The sequence below is a fragment of the Prionailurus viverrinus genome, chromosome B3, assembly GCF_022837055.1.
Source record: "Prionailurus viverrinus isolate Anna chromosome B3, UM_Priviv_1.0, whole genome shotgun sequence".
Taxonomy (NCBI): domain Eukaryota; kingdom Metazoa; phylum Chordata; class Mammalia; order Carnivora; family Felidae; genus Prionailurus; species Prionailurus viverrinus.
Window position 1 is genome coordinate 115,158,366 of NC_062566.1, and position 19,021 is coordinate 115,177,386.

The following is a 19,021-nucleotide window of genomic DNA, read 5'->3' on the forward strand; positions in this document are numbered from 1 at the left end:
TCCAGAATCTGTACTCGTAACTACAAATCTCAGGATGCCAACCACAGGCATTCTGTACACAGGGCTGGGTTATGAACTTGGCTCTGAGGTGCCTAGCAGCCGAAGCCAAAAGCAAGGCATTCAATGATAGGAGTGATCTTATTCATTAGAAATAATAAACCAATTGCTTGGGAGAAAGGAAGCTTTTTGTGACCTTGAGTCTGAGAGAACTCCTAAGGAAGACATTGCTTTCTAAACTTTATAGGGTAACATCCCATGGCTAAAAACTGTTAAACTCCCCAGTATAGGTGTATTTGCTTATAAACTATACATATGCACCGATGAACTAATGCAATATTATGTGCATTATAAAACACAAAAATAAAAAGTAAAAAGAATGAGAGAAAATGTAGATAGACAAGGAAATTCTGAAGATCGTCTTGCACATTCCCTCCAGTGGACACAGAGTCCCTCCTGAGTTCCCTGGCATGACCTGTGAAGGTCCAAAGCATGACACAGAACAAGCATTGGAGTGACAGCAATTCTAGAGGGACCAAAATAATGTGGTCCAAGTTTGTACCTCTCTGATTGGCTGGTTTGATCTAGTAATAACTATTAAAAAATTTTTGTATGTTTATTTATTTTTGAGAGAGAGAGAGAGACAGAGTGCAAGCAGGGGAGGGTCAGAGAGAGAGGGAGACATATAATATGAAGCAGGCTCCAGGCTCTGAGCTGTCAGCACAGAGCTTGATGTGGGGCTTGAACCCATGAACTGAGAGATCAGGACCTGAGCCAAAGTCAGATGCTTAACTGACTGAGCCACCCAGGAACCCCGAGATCTGGTAATAACTATTTTAAATGCCAACTAATATTTTTTAATAAACCTTTTTAAGATTCTATTTTTCAGCAATCTCTACACCCCAAGTGGGTCTTGAACCCACAACCCCGAGATCAAGAGTCACACACACCCCCTACCGACTAAGCCACCCAAGAACTCCTAAAAGCTAGCTACTATTAACTGAGCCTTTTCTGTGTGAGTCACTGTACTAAGTGCTTTATCTACATTTCCTCATTTAATCTTTATCACAATCTATGAGGTAATTATCATTATAATTACCGTTTTATAGATGAGGAAACTGATCTTTAGAGAGGTTAATTCGTTTGTGGGGTAGAGTTGGGTTTAAACTCTTGTTTATTAGGTTCTGAAGCCAGGGCTTTTAATCTTAATCTCTACAGCTCGTAAATTCGGAATACTGGGCACTTGGTGGAGTCCGTAGAGCACGAGACGCTTGACCTTAGGTCTTGACTTCAGAGCCCCACAGTGGACGTAGAGCTTACTTAAGATAAATAAAATATTTTTTAAAATATTCTGAATATAGATGGCTGTAACCAGTAGCCTGCTCTCTTTTCCAAATCTGTTTTATTTACAAAAAGAATGTGTTCTTATGGTAAAAAATTGTACTAACCAAATTGAAGTGTGCAAAGTAAAAAAGCCACCTCTTCCTACAAATAACGCTCACCAGGATTTTCCCCTGGTCGTTTGCTCTCTTTAATGTTTTGCAGACTTCTTTCTTCTCACTGAACATGTGTAGATACATATTGATTAGATGCATTTTTGCAAAAACTGGATCGGAAAATACATTTTACTCGAACTCCCTCTTAAGTTGGCCATCTTTCCAGGCGGGTTTGTGCAGATCTACTTACCCATTAGAAGCAAGTAACACAATTGATGACTTACTCCATTCTTCTTCGAATATTCTCCTGTGATTTTTCGTTTCTTTGGTTTTTTTTTTCCTTCAGCTCAGACTCTAGGGGTTGGTCCCTTTTTTTTTTTTTTCTTTCCTCTTGTTCCCCCTGTCTTCCTCCAATATCTGTTATCACTTCTACCCCCTTGGCTTTAGATCTTATCTACAGGCCAACAACTCCCAGACTTGGCTCTTAACCTGGAACACTTGGCAATTTTCCCTGTTTTCAGTTTGCTTTGTTGTTAGTTTTAAGCCTATTTAAAACATACTCGGAGGATGTATATTTGTATTTGCTTATACTTATAAAAAGAAACTCTGGAAGGTAGCTAAGGTGGTTACCTGAGTGTGGTGGTGTGAGGAGAGGAAATTGGGAATTAGTTAACCAAGATCAAGGGCACTGGGCCTGAGGTTAAGACCAGAATGATTGGGTGAACTTGGGTGTGGCCTCCTCCGGTGGTGCCTCCTCTTTATGGTTGAAACAGAGGTGACAGAAGAAATGCATGGACCTTATGGGGAGAGGACTATGAGCCCTGGAAACCTTGTTTGAGGTCTGGCTGTTCTGGTTGTGTACCTGTGATTGTTGCCTAGGGGCCAGGGGAGGAGCTAGTTATCCACAAGCCTTCATCCCTCGCCAGGTAAATTCCCTAAGGACAACTGCTGTGTGAATGAAGCCTGTAGCTCAAAGGGCGCCTAGCAAAGGCCTTCAGGAAAAAGTGTCAATCCCTGTGTCCAATGACTTTGCCCACCAGGCACCTGCGCACCTCCACCTAGGCGGGAATGCTGCCTGTGGGCAAGTTTCCTTCTCCCTTGCTTCCATGAAGTGATGCTCCCACTCTTCAAAAATAAATATTTAACCTTTCTATTATTAAACTTATGAAATACACCAAAATGTGGAGAATAACATAATGAATCGCCCTGAATGAATGGCAAAATGAGTCCCTGATTAGAATAATAATTATCAACACTGTGATATATATAGCTTACTCTTTTCTTCTCCTCTGGTTTTTAAAAAGTGAATACCGGGGTGCCTGGGTGCCTCGGTTGGTTAAGCGTCTGACCCTTGGTTTCTGCGCAGGTCACGAGCTCACGATTTCCGTGAGATGGAACCCTGCGTTGGGCTCTGTCCTCACAGTGCAGAGCCTGCTTGGGATTCTCTCTGCCCCTCCCCCACTCACACTGTCTCTGTCTCTCTCAAAATAAATAAACTTAAAAAAAAAAAAGCCAATACCCGAGGTCTTATTATTTCATGCCTAAGTTCTTACACATATATCTGAAAATGTAGGACATATTTTACTATTATCACTTCTAACAAATTAACATTAATCCTTAGTATATGCTAAGACACAGTCTATATTCAAACTTACCACCGAATTAAATGTCTTTAAAGCTATAGATAATTCCAGATTGGAGTTGCAAATGAAACCAGAGAAGCCAGCAACAGCCTGACAGCCCGCTGAGCACGGACGGGTCTCTGAGGAAGGCCAGTGTCCAGGAGCGAGGGGCTCAAGAAATAGCTTGTTTCTTCCCTTGGCAACAGCTAGTAATGGTAGCCCTTCTGGAGCACTCCCTCCTTCCCCCTGGGCTATGGCTTCTGATTGGAAGAGACGACACAGCTCTTCGTGTGTCTTCCACAGCACTGAGAATAATGGCTACATAGGGTAGAAGCTCTACCCAGTGTGATTTGACTTGATAATCATATCTCCCTGGTATTTTATTATTTTTTTTAATGTTTATTTTTGATGTTTATTATTATTTTTTAGTGTCTATGTTGAGCACAAGGAGGAGAGTCAGAGAGAGAGACACACACACACAGAGGGCGGTGCAGAGCCGGATGCGGGCCTTGAACCCAAGAACCCATGAACCCACGAACCATGAGATCACGACCTGAGCTGAAGTTGGGCTCTTTGACTGAGCCACCCAGGTGCCCTTATCTCCCTGGTATTTTAAATATTTTCTTCACAGCCAAAGAGTGACATCACCATTTAATTTAATCATTTGAAAAAGGGGATGAGGAAACTGGGGGTCAGATTTGTTTCAGTTCCCTTAACTGGGAAGTAGAAGAGCCGAGAGTCGAATCAGGCTGGTCAGACTCCGGAGTCCGAATTGTTATCTGTGTTTTGGGAATCGCCAAGGGACTCTGGCAAAGGTAGAAGAGGCCTGGGCAGAGGCAGAGAGAGGGTAGCAGGAAAGGGTGGTGGGGAGGAGGTGATGGAGGGAGAAGAAAAGGAACAAAGAATAAAGAAAGGAAACCAGGAGCTTATGACGTCATGGGGTAACTGTCAGCCATTGGATTTAGGGCCTTTGGGTACAGTAAACACAATAGGTGTTTGTGGTATTATGTGTGGAATGAACGAGAAGACTTTTGCGCCTTAACCTTCAGACTCTAGAATCTGGAATCAGGTCTGTAGACATCAGTGTGTCCTCAGGGCTAGCCCAGGACCTGGCATATAGTAGGAGCTCATATATATCTGCCAGTGCATGAGCGGATGTATGAGTGGTATGAATAAATGAATAACTGAATAGGAAATGATGGACTAATATAGAAGTTATTTAATAAGGCACTGAGTGGATAAGTTGATTTAATGGACAGAGGGATGAGTTCTTCAAAATCTCCATAGAGAATGAGTTGCACAGCTTAATCGAATAGAAGCGTCATTTGCTGAGCCTTTATCATTAGGCCTGTGCCGAGAATTTCATAAGCCCTTTTCATTTAATCCTCATAGCAACCTCTCCAGTATTATTCTCATCATTTTTTAGGTGAGGAAGTAGGTCTGGAGACATGAGAAAACTTGTTCAGCGGCACACAAGGGCAGAGCTGGAAATTTCGGCCCTGCCATCACACCCCACAGCTCGGGCTCTCAGACTTGTCACTACCCAGTCAGTGCTCAGTAGATGCGTCACTCAATTCAGAACTTGTTTTTTGTAGGTGTTGCAAATACAGGTGACCCCCCCCCCCCACTTATGCAAGCCCTGGAAAGTTATAAATTTAAACCCAGTTAATTACTTAGCTCAGCTCATTATTTAAAGGAAGCTTTTCTATTGTATGTCCCTTTAGAAGTGAAGGATTACCTCCAACTCATCTGCTTCCTAAATCTGAATTTTGTTCAAAGCAAGGTACATATTAACTAAAGATGTCTCCTTGTAGGATTTGATTTAGTTATTGCTGGGAATCTGGGATTTTGGTGTTTGGACACCTGATGGCCAAGACCTTGATTTTGTAACACTTAATCTTAACAGTGTAAATAAAGCTAAATTAAAATTTACCAAATCTGGAATCCATTAAAGAAAAGCAGATATGGTCGATATATGTAAAAATAAAAAGATTTCTTCAGGATAAAAACTTCCATAAGCAAAGTCCACTTATAAACCACAAAATCAGAAAAAAAAATCATTTCTAATTCCTATTATAGACCAAGGGCTATCTTTTTTTTTTTAATTAATTAATTTATTTTGAGAGAGGGAGAGATGGTGTGCATGCAAGCAGGGGAGGGGCAGAGAGAGAGGGAAAGAGAGAGTCCCAAGCATACTCCACACTCAGTGTGGAGCCCGAGGTCGGGCTCCATCTTATGACTGTGAGATCATGACCTAGGTTGATACCAAGAGTCAGATGCTTAACTGACTGAGCCACCCAGGCACCCCCAAGGGCTATCTTTATACAAAACTCTCATTAAACAACGTGAAAAAGGTGTATAATCAATAGCAAAATGGGCAAAGAATATGTACAGGAAATAAAACATAAATGGTTCAAAAATATATGAAAAATGCTCTCCCTTATTCATAATTAACAAAATGTAAATTAAAACCATCCTGAGGGACTAGTTTTTCACCTACTAGATTTGCAAAGAGAAAAAAAACATGGTAACACATTACTAGGGGGAGGGAGACTGCACTCTCCTACTTTGTTTTCGGGGAAATAAATCAGTACAACTTCAAGGGAGAGAAATTTGCAAAATCCATACAAATTACTACTGAAACACACTTTGGAAGTATAGCTATTCCTACATATGTGCAAGGTCATCCGTTGTAGCTTGGTTTAAGAGCAAAAGATGGAAATGACCTTAATGTTCATCAATAGAGGCCCGGATAGTACTTTATGTTAATTCAGAAAATGGGGCTCCTGCTGCATCTAGATGTGTGCTAATACGTTTGCTACCAGCCCCTTGTGACTGCAGAACATTTGAAATGTGGCTGGTTCTACATGAGATTTGCTTTAAGTGGAAAATATACATTGAATTTTGAAGACTTGGTACAAAAAAAAAAAGTAAAATATCTCAGTAAATTTTTTTCTTCTTTTTTAATGTTTATTTTTGAGAGACAGTGTGTGCGTGAGGGGGGGAGGAGCAGAGAGAGAGAGAGAAACAAAGGATCCCAAGTGGGCTCTGTGCTGACAGCAGTGAACTCATGAACCATGAGATCGTGACCTGAGCTGACGTTGGATGCTTAACCAACTGAGCCACCCAGGCGCTCCTCTCATCAATAATTTTTATATTGATTTCTTGTCAAAATGATAATATTGCAGATATATTGGTTTAAATAAACTATATTAATTGGGGTCCCTGGGTGGCTCAGTTGGTAGAGCATCCTACTCTTTATTTTATTTAATTAATTAATTTATTTGATTGAGAGAGAGAGAGCGCACTTGCATGGAGGAGAGGGAGAGGGAGAGAGAATCCAGTGTGGAGTCCGACACGGTGCTCAATCTTAGAACCATGAGGTCACGACCTGAGCCAAAACCAAGAGTTGGACATTTAACCCATTGAGGCACCCAGCTGACTTTTGATCTCAGGGTCGTGAGTTCAAGCCCCACATTGGGCGTGGAACCTACTTACAAAATATTAATTTCACCTGTCCAATTCAATCACCCCTCTGTCCATTCAATTAAAGTCTTTGTTTTTTTTTGTCTTCTAAATATTAAAAAAAAAATTTTTTTTTCAATGTTTATTTATTTTTGGGACAGAGAGAGACAGAGCACGAACGGGGGAGGGGCAGAGAGAGAGGGAGACACAGAATCGGAAACAGGCTCCAGGCTCTGAGCCATCAGCCCAGAGCCTGACGCGGGGCTCGAACTCATGGACTGTGAGATCGTGACCTGGCTGAAGTCGGACGCTTAACCGACTGCGCCACCCAGGCGCCCCACTTCTAAATATTTTTATTGTGGCTACTAGAAAATGGAAAGGTACGTGTGGCTCTCATTACATTTCGTTGGACGACGGTGACTGGATAAAAAAATAAAGTGAGAAAAGCAAGGTGCATCGGAGTGTTTAGCGTACTACCATTTGTGCTTTAAAGAAAGAAAAAAAGCACTCTCTCAGAGATTTGCTTGTTTTCTGGAATGAAACCCTAGAAACAACATTGGCTGCTTCTGGAGAGAGAAACTGTAGAAGGGGCTGAAATTTGAATCCTGAATCCTTTCGTAAATTTCTGAACCAAAATTTACATGCGTTTTGAATAATACATGATTTTTTATGCATATAATATAATCAAAAGTACTTTTAAAAATGTTGTTAGAACAAAAATATGCAGAGAAAGACCAGAAATTTATACGTGTTGTAAATGCACAGAAATAGAACTGGCAGATAAGCATAGTGAAGAGAATGTGTTAGGGACTGAAAGAGAAGACTTGCTCAATTTACTCTATTTTTTACTCTGTACCATTTGGATCTTTTGGAAAGAGAATGCTTAATTTGTGTAAGTCTAAGAGGAAAAAAAAAATCCAGATTAGAAAGAAATATACCAAGATGTTCACAATCGCTGTCTTTAAATAATGAAATTATAGGTAACTTTTTCTTCTTTCTACTTTAAAAAAGTTTCCAATTATCCTAAATTTTCCCAATTAGTCTACAAAAAAGACTCTTACTTTGGTGGTGGAAGCATCAACAAACCTTTGGTTTCTTTTTAAAAAATACTTTTTAAAGATTCCATTAGCCTTTTAAATAATTTAAAATGATCTTCATCGCTTTTTAAAATGATAGCAAGTAACGTAGACTCCTTATAAAATGTCAACACAGAAGGATAATTTGGAAAGGAAAAGTATTCAACTCTTTCTTCTACAAGATAACCACTATTCTCTGAAACTTTTAAAATTCAAATTAACTGGAGAGGCTGAGGACTGGAACAGGCTTGATCGGTGCCAGGCACGGTTCTGAAGGCTTTTAAATCGATCATCTTGTAGAATCTATGCCGCAACTCTGCGGGAAAGCTTGTGCCCCGGTAACCTTGAAGTCAGGGCTCCAAGGGTTGAACAATTCGCCTAAGGCCACACTCTAGTGAGGGGCAGGGCTGGCATTCAAATCCAAGTCCAGGACCCGTCTAAGCAGCTTGCCTCGGGCGGCTGCCATCATGGTGGGTGGGGCTGATGTGATTATGATCCAGGGACTGGACTTGAGCTCACATCTGGTGGTCCCCTTCTCCCGTGCTCCTGGGCACGGGCGTTCGATAAAGGATTTTTGATCTAGGTGGTAAGTGTAGGGCTCATGATTGGCACAAGAGCAAATGATCATTGTGGAGCTGGGGCATAACCGACCCTGGGGAGGCATTTTACACCGGTAGCCAGGGGTCAGGCGATAAAGAGAAGGTGGGTGGAATGAACTCCGGGCGGAGAGCGGCTAGCCCCGGCACTCCAAAGGGTTAAAGCCGGGCAGGAAAGCCCCTGGGGGGAGCTACCACCAAAGGCTGCAATCCGGCGGCCTTCACCTCCCCCACCAGCGGGGACTAGACGGGCGGATTGGACTGGTTCCTCTGGGATTATCTGAGGCCCCTGGGCCGAGATGAGCCGCCGGGAGGGACGGAAGCCCAGGTACCGCACGCCCCCGCCTTCCTGTGGGGCTCAGGAAACTAGGTGTCGTGGGGATCAGCGCTCTGGCCCCTGACAGAAGCGATTCTGGCCCAGGCACGCTTTGGGAGTGAGAGGTGTTGAGCCCCACGCCTGGGGGATGCTCGGAGAAAGGTGGGAACGGAGCCCGTGCAGAAAGTGGGGCCTGCACCGAGGTGGGGGCAGTGAGCTCTCCAACCTCCCCATCCAGCACCGCCAGGGATGGGGGGACTGCCTCAGGAAGAGAAACATCTTGCAGGTTCAGAAAGCCCCAAAGTCTACGCACTCATCCAAGGCCAGTTTCTCGGCTCCAGCTATGCTCCCCTACCCCTCTCCTCAAGCCTGGCCATAGACTTTCTTCCTTAGGTCTTTCTATCTAAACCTCCCCAGCCCCTCCCCCGCCTCAAACTCTTTGGAAATCTTTCAACTTTCTTTCAAGTTTTCCCTGGGCAGATTGGGGTCTGTTTCAGAACTAGGTCTGGGCGCTTTAACGCGCCCAGCTGGGTAGAGCGGAGGAGACAATAGCTGCTATCACTTTACCATTGGAAGTGACCCCCGAATTTGCACTTCTTTCATCTTGGGACCAGAGCACTTGAGGGTGGGCGATTTCCTGGGGGGAGTGGCTTAAGCCTCTTCTCCACCGGCCAGTTGGCTGTAGACGGTCCATGCTCAATGGTCCACTACAGATACGAAGCCAGTTCTGGAGTGAGAGTAGCGCTCGGCTGGGGACGCTGCCGCAGGGTGACTTAAATGTCCCAAGCTGGAAGCTGGAGAAAGAAGTGGACGCCCCCAGGGCTCTGGGCCACCCTCGAGGTCAGTAAACTAGGAAGTTTCCTCAAAATGAGGAAGAGTGGGTGCCCGGCGCGGCTTGGAGGCCCCAGGGGAGTGAGGGCTGGCCTTGGGCCAAAAAAAGGACCCAAGGGTCAAAGAGTGACTCTGGGAAGATGCTGCAAGCTTGTGTGTTTGTGTGTGTGTGCGTGTGTGTGTGTGTGTGTGTGTGTGTGGAGGGGGGAAGTGAGGCATTGTTTCAAGTTCTTTCTCCCCACCCCCACCTCCAGCCCCATCCCCACCCCCACCCGCCGGCCTATCTCCCCTCCCCACCCTACACTATCGTCCGTCCTCGGCCCCTCCCCAGGCTCTCAGAGCTTCCCGGGTCGGATCCCTTGTTTCAGAAGCCTGGGGCCAGCCAGCTTGCTCCCCAGCCACCCATCGCCTCCTGGCATCCTGAGGGGCGACTATTGGCCTGCACTGCTTCCCCTGGTGGGCCACACTCCCTCTCTACCTCTCCAGACACGTGGTCCACTGGAGCTACTAAATTTGGGAACTCCCGAACTCCCCAGACTCGGTTGGCTTGGTGGCTTCAGGCCCACCCCGGTGCCCGAAGGCACTCCCGTTACCCTTGGTTGTGGGAGGTTCCTTGGGAAGTCACAGCTGATGGACTTGCTTGACCCCAGCCAGCCCCCGTGGCCGCCCGTGCCCTGCTGGGCCTTCTGACCACCAGGGAAGGAGCCAAGATGGCTGGCGCTCCCTCCAGCCAGGGACATATCCTGGCCAGCTGGGAGGGCAGGCCAGAGAGGCGCGGAGCCAGGCCAGGTGAGATGCCAGCTGGTTTACTATGGTCTTATCCGGTCTTGCTGAGTGTTGAGGCCTGCATGGCCGTGTCTGCTGCTTGTTGGGCCTGGTTGACTGTAGAGACTGCAGAGCCAACTTTATGAGGCATGGGGAGAAAAGAGGGGATGGGGAGAACACGGGGTCCTTGGTGAGCAAACACAGCCTAGGATGAGGCTGGCAGGGAAGGAGATTGCTCTAGAGGCCAGAGGAGACTTAAGCCAGTATTGTGTTCGCAAATTCCTGGCCCTTCGTTCCCTTACCCTGCCTAGAACCCTGGCCGACTCCTCCTAAAATGGGAGGGACAGAGGCCAGACCTGGGCTCTGAGACCCCGTATGCTTGAAATAAGGAGATGGAGGGAGGAGGAAAGCTGCCTTTGGTGCAGGTGAGGCTTTAGGTCTCTTGCAGAGTTGACAGTGTCCCTTCATTTATTCCTTGGCCCCAGAGCCCTTCGTAAGCACTACGATGCCGGCGGGATGCTTTCTGGATACCCTGTTTTATCTCCTTCCAACTTCAGGCCAGGGGAGCCCCTGTAAGCCTCCTCGGTTTCATACCTTCTCTGATCCCTTCCCAGAGTTGTGGGGTCAGGGAGGCCAGTTGAGCCAAGCCCATAGATTAGCTCTCACTCTCTGCGCACCTCATTCCACGAACGCACCTGGCGTTTGCCAGCTCTGCCTTGCGTTGCACTCCCAGAGAGCCATGGTGGAAGAGACTGTTGCACCTGAACCCCATCAACCAATTGTCTACTTAAGGATGATTGGCTTTCCCGTAGGGCCTCTGGCCTTTCCGCACTGTCCGCTCCTGGTAGTCCAGACCTTCCTGAATGGATGTGGGGTGCGGAGCCTCTCCAGGGAGCTGCTTTTTCTCAGTAAGCTTTTGAGGAAAACAGAAGTGGGGTAGTCCCTACTCATATCTCCTCGTACCTCTTTGGGGAAGAGGAACGGATGAGATTGGGCGAATGAGGTTGGGCGGAGTGGAGCTGGGTGGGACTGAGACTGAGGTGGGGAAGAGTGGGTAGGAGGAGGAGTGGGGTTTGTGCAGAAGGAAGTGTGGTATATCTGGACATTTTGTTGGGAGAGATCCGGATACTGCTGCTTGAATGCAGGCCAGTTGTCTTCACCTTTCTGGACCTCAGTTCCCTTATCTGTAAAATGGCCAGATTTGTCTCAGAGCTCCAAGAATCCATGGGTTCCTGGATCCTTCGGCTCATAAGCATTTTGGGTGATATATTCCCCTGGGTGGTGAAATTACAGTGGTTAGGAGGGGCGCTCTGGAGTCAGATGGCTTAAGTTTTATAGCTTTAATAGCTGTGTGGTCTTGGGAAAGTTATTTAACCCCCAAGCCTCCATTTCCCCAGGTGTGAACTAAGGCTAGCCATCCTAGCAATGGTACAGGTGTGGTGGAATCGTGGTTCACGTGGGGGGAAGGTGAGACCCACACAGAAACAAAATGACTTCTAAAAACGCTCACCCCTCGTGAAGCCCACAGAAGCTTGTAATCACCAGAGGGAACGTGGTGTTGCTCAGGAAAAGGAACTTGAGAGGAAGGGCAGGAAGAATCACCCACGCAGTTTAAATTAATTGTCCCCTTATTTTTTCTGAGATTTTGGTTGCATTACCTAATTAGATGCACATAGTAAGCGTAAGTAAGCGGTGGCTGTTTGCATGATTTTGTTGGCGAAGCATCTAGCAGAGTGCTCATGTCTAGGCAGCTGTACAGCGCGTTCTTCCCGTGACCTGTAAGAAAAAAAAAAAAACTCAAGCATCTTTGTTGTCTGCCAGAATGAAAAAGCTCTTCTGTGTAGACAGTTTATTTTTCAGGGCTCAGCTTTTTCTCGCGTATGTTACCAAGGATTGATATGACATTATTTCCTGAGTTGAATGAAAACTAATGGTTTTTTTATTTTTTAAGGATTTATTTATTTTGAGAGAGAGAGAGAGCAAGCGGGCAGGGCAGGGGTTGGGGGGGGGTTGGGGGGGGTGGGGTTGGTGGACAGCAAGAATGTCCCAAGCAGGCTCTGCGCTGTCAGCCGAGCCTGACTGGGGTCTTCATCTCAAGATACGCGAGATCATGACTTGAGCCAAAATCGAGAGTCGGACACCTAACCGACTGAGCCACCCAGGCGCCCCTGAAAGGTAAACATAAAGTACACGCAAGACGAATGGATTAAAAGCACAACTCCGGGGTCAAATGGTATGGTAAAAATTGAAATTTGGTGAGAGGTTAGACCAGATCTGTCACAGCATACACGTTAAAAAAAAAAAAAATCTACAGCCAAGAAATTTTACCCAAAGGGGATTCTAATTTTTAACTTTTTAAAAAATTATTTATTTTTTGTAAAATTTTTTTTCAATGTTTATTTATTTTTGGGACAGAGAGAGAGCATGAACGGGGGAGGGACAGAGAGAGAGGGAGACACAGAATCAGAAACAGGCTCCAGGCTCTGAGCCATCAGCCCAGAGCCTGACGCGGGGCTCGAACTCACAGATCGCGACCTGGCTGAAGTCGGACGCTTAACCGACTGCGCCACCCAGGCGCCCCCCAAAATATTTATTTTTTGAAAGGACTCTCTGCCCAACATGGGGCTCAAACTCACAACCCCGAGATCAAGAGTCCCATTCTCTCCCAACAGAGCCAGCCAGGCGTGCCTGATTACTAATTTTTGAAAAGCTTGCTTTTTTATGATTGTCCGGTAAAATTCTGGTGGCACTCCTTTGGTGCTTTACAGACTTCTTTTCAAAACTTCACTGAACCATCATTTACACTCAACCACACCCCCTTTGAGTGTGCAGTTTGATGAGCTGACAGATGTATAGACCCAAACGCAGTGTTTAGACCTAAGGCTAACCTAAAGCAATTTATCAGTCTCTGAGAGCAAAGATCTGAGAGCGGACAATGGTCTCCTTTTTAATTTAAAAGCAGTGTGGGAACAGGAATATTACTTTGCTTTGCAAGGCAACGCTGAAAATGTACCAGTAATTAGGATGATGTTTGTGTGGAAAAGGTGGCTGGTAGTTTAAAATGGAGATGAATCACAGACCCTAAGGCATCTGGGGCTCAAGCAGGGTAGTGGCCACACCATTTGTATGACCTATGGCACATGAGCCTGAGTTGGATTTTCTCAGGTGTCTCTCCTCTGAGTTGGGGGTGAGGGTAGTGCCTACTCTAAAACATGGCTGTCAGGCTGAGGACAGTGCCTGGAAAATACTAAATGCTTGATAGATCCTAATTATTAGAACTGTGTTAGCACAGTGAGTAGGCTTCCATCCCTTTGAGGAAGCTCTTTTCTCTAGGGTAGTAGTTTGCAGGTTTTTCGGTCTCAGGACCCATGTGTGCTCTTTAAAACTTGAGGACCCGGGGCGCCTGGGTGGCGCAGTTGGTTAAGCGTCCGACTTCAGCCAGGTCACGATCTCGCGGTCTGTGAGTTCGAGCCCTGCGTCGGGCTCTGGGCTGATGGCTCAGAGCCTGGAACCTGTTTCCGACTCTGTGTCTCCCTCTCTCTCTCTGCCCCTCCCCCGTTCATGCTCTGTCCCAAAAATAGATTAAACGTTGAAAAAAAAATTTTAAACTTGAGGACCCTGAAGACCTTTTATGTATGTAGGTTATATCTACCAAGTGTATTGCATTCCAAATTAAAACTGGGGAATTTAGAAAATATTTCTGAAACAACCCCGTGACCCAGCAATGGATAACACATTTTTGTGAAAAATGACTTTTCCAGAATAGAAAAGATGTAGTGAGAAGGGTGCATATTCTTTGACATGCTTTTAAATCTCTGTATTATCTAGTTTATTTTTTTAATTAAAATTTTTTTAATGTTTATTTATTTTTGAAAGAGAGAGAGAGTGGGAGCAGGGGAGGGCCAGAGGGAGAGAGGGAGACACAAAATCCGAAGCCGGCTCCAGGGTCTGGGCCGTCAGCACAGCGCCCGACGCGGGGCTTGAACCCATGAATGGCGAGATTGTGACCTGAGCTGAAGTCTCGGATGCTTAACTGACTGAGCCACCCAGGCACCCACATACTATCCAGTTTCAAAGATATTCTCCTATCCATCTCTGTTTGATCTCTTGTGATAAATTGTTTTGGTAGTTTTTGAAGAAAATCCAACTTTGGCCAGATATGTGGATGGAAAAGGGAAGAGTATTTCGATAGCTTGTTCAGTGGATATTCTTTGATAACTACACCAACACTTGACAAGTAGCAGTTCCTTAAAGCTTAGTTATGATGTAGAAACTGAAACAATATCCGTGAAGTTTTTGTACGTTGAAGTCCATTGTTTTCTTTTATGCTTTGACTGGATCTTTTACTTGTATGTGACTTTGTAACATCACCCTTTGTTTTTTGGGGAAATACAGTTCATTGATTGATGTAGATCTTCAAATGTTGACAATTGCATTATATAGGATGAAAAGTTACATTTGTTAGTGTCACTACTGATTTCATCAGTAAAGTCTTTAGGTATTGGGAAGCTGTCAAGCTCACTGTAGTGGAAACAGGTTTTCCCAAAATTCTAGTTTCCAAATGAAAGCCCCAAATTTCACTGGCAGCAAATTGTCAACAGTTTTCTTTGAAGTGACAGGCTCACCTTATTCATTTTTGAGAAGATGTCTGCCCAATATACCCAAATCTAAATGAGTAATGTCTCAATTTTTCTTTCAAGTAAAAGTGATATTCCATGATAAAAGCGGCTGGTTGATCCTATAAACCAAACAATTGTCATGTGAGACATTCAGTGTGCCTCAGAAATGAATATTCCCCACTTTGCCACTCCCCAAATTGAAAAGTCATGTATTTAAGGGTTGTGATTAAATACAAATAAAAATCTTTACTGCTTCGTCGAGGACTTTTTTTTTTTAATGTTTATTTTTGAGAGAGAGAGAGAGACACACAGAATGAGAACGAGCAGGGGGAGGGGCAGAGAGCGAGGGAGACACAGAAGCAGGCTCCAGGCTCTGAGCTGTCAGCACATACCCTGAAGCAGGGCTCGAACCACGGGCCATCAGATCATGCCCTCAACCATCAGATAATACCCTGAGCCAAAGTCAATCAACTGAGCCACCCAGGCGCCCCCATCAAGGACATTCTTGAGTGACACCAGCCTTTTGGTTTTTTCCTCCCTGAGTACATGGTGGTGAAGAACATGACTGCTAGCATAGCATGATTCATGCTGTTACCACAGTTTTACTCCAACATTAACACAATGAAAAAGGCAAATAATATCTTCGTGTTAAGTTATCTTAATATATCTTCGTGTTCTGAAAATAATTTAGCTTGCAGACCCCATGGGGCACCTGGATGGCTCAGGTAAGTGTCCCACTCTTGATTTTGGCTCAGGTTATGATCTCCGTTCGTGAGTTCGAGCCCCACGTCGGGCTCTGCGCTCATGGCACGGAACCTGCTTGGGATTCTCCCTCTTTCTATTCCTTCCACGATGGTGCACTCTCTCTCTCTCAAAATAAATAAACTTAGAAAAAAAAAAAAAAACCTTGCAGACGCCCTGAAGTCTCCGGGAACCCCAAGGGTCCATGGACCATACTTTGAGAAGCACTGATCTAGGGAAAGGCAGACCAATTGTAGCTCTTTGAGACTGTAAGTCTTTGAACAGGTACAGAGGTACAACCTTTATGGCTGTACTGTAAAATATGTACTGTGTAATAGTTAACTAATGCTTCTGTAGTGCTTCCCTGTGTGCCAGGCACTGTCTAAAGATGAGTGTGTGTGTGTGTGTGTGTGTGTGTGTGTGTGTGTGTGTGTGTGTGTATACCTACATATCTCCTTACTTTCATTGTCTCTTTTATGCCCACACTAACTGTATAAGGTGGATACTCTTACCATCCTGTTTTACCAGAAAAGGAACCAGAAAAATGGAGAGCTTAAGTGACTTGCTCAAGCTACTATCAAAAGCCAGGCTGCAGAGACCAGTTGCTTTTCCTGGCCGCTCTCCCACCTCACCCTTCCCAGGGAGCAGGGTCTCCTCCGGAACAGACGCTGGCTGGGGAGTGACTAACCCCCGGGAGGCCCTTAGCTGTTACACCCACCCTCTGGGGGAATGGGAGTGGGTGGGCACTCTCCTTAGGGAGAAGGTGCAGGACACCATCGCTGGGTCTCTGGGCACCTTGTCCTGACCCTGCCCTCTGCCCTCTGTCCTGGCAGGATGACGTCTCGGGAGCAGCTGGTACAGCAGGTGCTTCAGGAGCTGCAGGAGGCCGTGGAGTCCGAGGGCCTGGAGGGTCTCGTGGGTGCTGCTCTGGAGGCCAAGCAAGTCCTGTCGTCCTTCACCCTCCCCACCTGCCGAGAGGGGGGTTCCGGCCCCCAGGTGCTGGAGGTGGACTCCGTGGCCCTGAGCCTGTACCCGGAGGACGCTCCCCGGAACATGCTGCCGCTGGTGTGCAGAGGCGAGGGCAGCCTGCTGTTCGAGGCCGCCAGCGTGCTGCTGTGGGGCGATGCCGGCTTCAGCCTGGAGCTGCGGGCCCGCACGGTGGTGGAGATGCTGCTGCACCGGCATTACTACCTCCAGGGCATGATCGACTCCAAGGTGATGCTGCAAGCCGTGCGCTACTCCCTGCGCTCTGAGGAATCCCCCGAGATGACCAGCCTGCCATCCGCCACGCTGGAGGCCATCTTCGACGCGGATGTCAAGGCCACCTGCTTCCCCAACAGCTTCTCCAACGTGTGGCACTTGTACGCCCTCGCCTCCGTCCTGCGGCGCAACATCTACTCCATCTACCCCATGCGAAACCTCAAGATCCGGCCCTACTTTAACCGCGTCATCCGGCCCCGCCGCTGCGACCACGTGCCCGCCACGCTGCACATCATGTGGGCCGGCCAGCCCCTCACCAGCCACCTCTTCCGCCACCAGTACTTTGCCCCCGTGGTGGGGCTGGAGGAGGTGGAGGCCGAAAGTGACCCCGGCCTGCCCCCAGCGCCTCCAGCCCTGGCCCCGCTGCCGCCACCCGCCAAGACCCTGGCGCTGCTCAACCAGGAGCCCGGCCTCAGCTACTCCCACCTCTGTGAGCGCTATAGCGTCACCAAGAGCACCTTCTACCGCTGGCGGCGGCAGTCCCAGGAGCACCGGCAGAAGGTGGCCACGCGCTTCTCCGCCAAGCACTTCCTGCAGGACAGCTTCCACCGCGGGGGCGTCGTGCCGCTGCAGCAGTTCCTCCAGAGGTTCCCCGAGATCTCCCGCTCCACCTATTACGCCTGGAAGCAAGAGCTCCTGGGCTCTGGCACTTGCCAGGCCCTGGCCCCCAAGGAGGTGCAGGTGCTGGAGGAGCTGGAGAAGCTGCCGGACGAGCAGATCGCCAAGGGGCTGGGATGCTCGTCGCTGGCCGTGTCGAGCCCTGGCATGATCTTAATGCAGCGGGCCAAGTTGTACCTGGAGCACTGCATCTCCCTGAACACACTGGTACCCTATCGCTGCTTCAAACGCAGGTTCCCCGGCATCTCGCGGTCCACCTACTACAACTGGCGCCGGAAGGCCCTCCGAAGGAACCCCGGCTTCAAGCCGGCGCCGGCCCTCTCCACGGCCGGGGCTCCCCAGCCAGCGTCTGTTCCGGAGGAGGCCCTGCTCCCTTGGAAGGGTGAGGTGGGAGAGGGGCCGGGCCAAGCGACTGCGGGGGGACCGCCTGCCCCCCGTGAGCTCCTGCCCCCAAAGGTGCCCCTGTCCCGTTGGCAGAGGCGTCTGCGCAGGGCTGCCCGCAAGCAGGTGCTGAGCGGGCACCTCCCTTTCTGTCGCTTCCGCCTCCGCTACCCCAGCCTGTCGCCCTCTACCTTCTGGGTCTGGAAGAGTCTTGCCCGGAGTTGGCCCAGAAGCCTGTCCAAATTCCAGATGCAGGCCCCCGGCTTGGGCAAAGAAGGGATGGAAGCTGAAGAGAAGCAGGAGAAAGAAGCCTGCAGGGATGTGACCGCTGTGACGGCCCCTCCTGTGGGAGACCCCCCGCGGGTGGGGTCTTCTCCAGGAGAGGATCCGGGGAAAGCCCAGGGAGGGCCTTCCAGAGAGGGGGCCACGGCCCAGGGCCGGCCCCACAGCAGCCTCCCTGTGACCGAGGCGGCAGTGGGTGGCAGGGACGGCCAAGTGCTGGTGATGGACATGCTTGCCACCACAAAGTTCAAGGCCCAGGCCAAGCTGTTCTTGCAGAAACGCTTCCAGTCTAAGAGTTTCCCCTCCTTCAAGGAGTTCAGCGCCCTCTTTCCCCTCACTGCCCGCTCTACCTACTACATGTGGAAGCGGGCACTCTATGATGGCCTCACGCTGGTTGATGGCTGACAAGGAGGTGTGAAGGGGCCTGGGAGGAGAGGGGACCCGTTTGCAGAGGGTCAGGGACCTAAGTTGACGCCCGGCTTGGCCAGGATGCCCTTTGCTCTGGCTCCCACAGTGTCTGCCTTGACTCCAAGGGCAGCTTTGCGTTGCTTCTTGGCTCTCCGGCAGACAGAGCCCGAAATCAGCCCTCTGGTCTCCCGTGGAGAGCTACAAGACCAGAAACGTTCTCCATTTCAGTTGTTTGCCGTTCTTGCTTTTTATTGTTGTCTTGGTTTTAGGTTTTTTTTGTTTTGATTTAAGTGGATTGGCTGGGCCCCCTGGCTGGTGTTGGAAACTGTATGTTTGGGGTGGGGGTTTTGTTAGCTAAAGTTGCTTTCAGCTCTTCCTGGGGACGGAAGAAGTATTGTAACATGGCGATCTGTCCCATTAAGCAGAATGTAGGTCTTCAGTTTCTTTTGGGGGTTGGCACCCTCCTTACTCAAAGCCATTTCCCAAAGGAACATTAGAAATCAAACGTGGAGCAGGTCAGTGGCTTCTCTCTGGTGCCCCCAAAGGAGAGGGTGCCGGGCTCAGCATGAGACGTGAGGGCATACAGGAAGAACCTCTAGGGGAAGGCC

At 47.9% G+C, this 19,021-nt stretch overlaps 1 protein-coding gene across 2 annotated transcripts; it reads left to right on the plus strand.

Moving 5' to 3' along the window:
• Positions 1 to 8,131: 8,131 nt before the first annotated feature.
• VRTN (vertebrae development associated) lies at positions 8,132 to 18,472 on the plus strand. 2 transcript variants are annotated; one of them, XM_047863972.1, is made up of 2 exons: positions 8,132 to 8,182; positions 16,298 to 18,472. In XM_047863972.1, the coding sequence occupies exon 2, from the start codon at positions 16,299 to 16,301 to the stop codon at positions 18,408 to 18,410; it is 2,112 nt and encodes a 703-aa protein (XP_047719928.1). In that variant the 5' UTR covers positions 8,132 to 8,182; position 16,298; the 3' UTR covers positions 18,411 to 18,472. The 2 variants fall into 2 exon arrangements, with proteins under 2 accessions (XP_047719928.1, XP_047719927.1); XM_047863971.1 differs by lacking the exon at positions 8,132 to 8,182 and adding an exon at positions 9,255 to 9,348.
• Positions 18,473 to 19,021: the final 549 nt, after the last annotated feature.

Coding starts and splice junctions, on each gene's coding strand:
- VRTN (XM_047863972.1), top strand. CDS start 16,299: ATGACGTCTCGGGAGCAGCTGGTACAGCAGGTGCTTCAGGAGCTGCAG.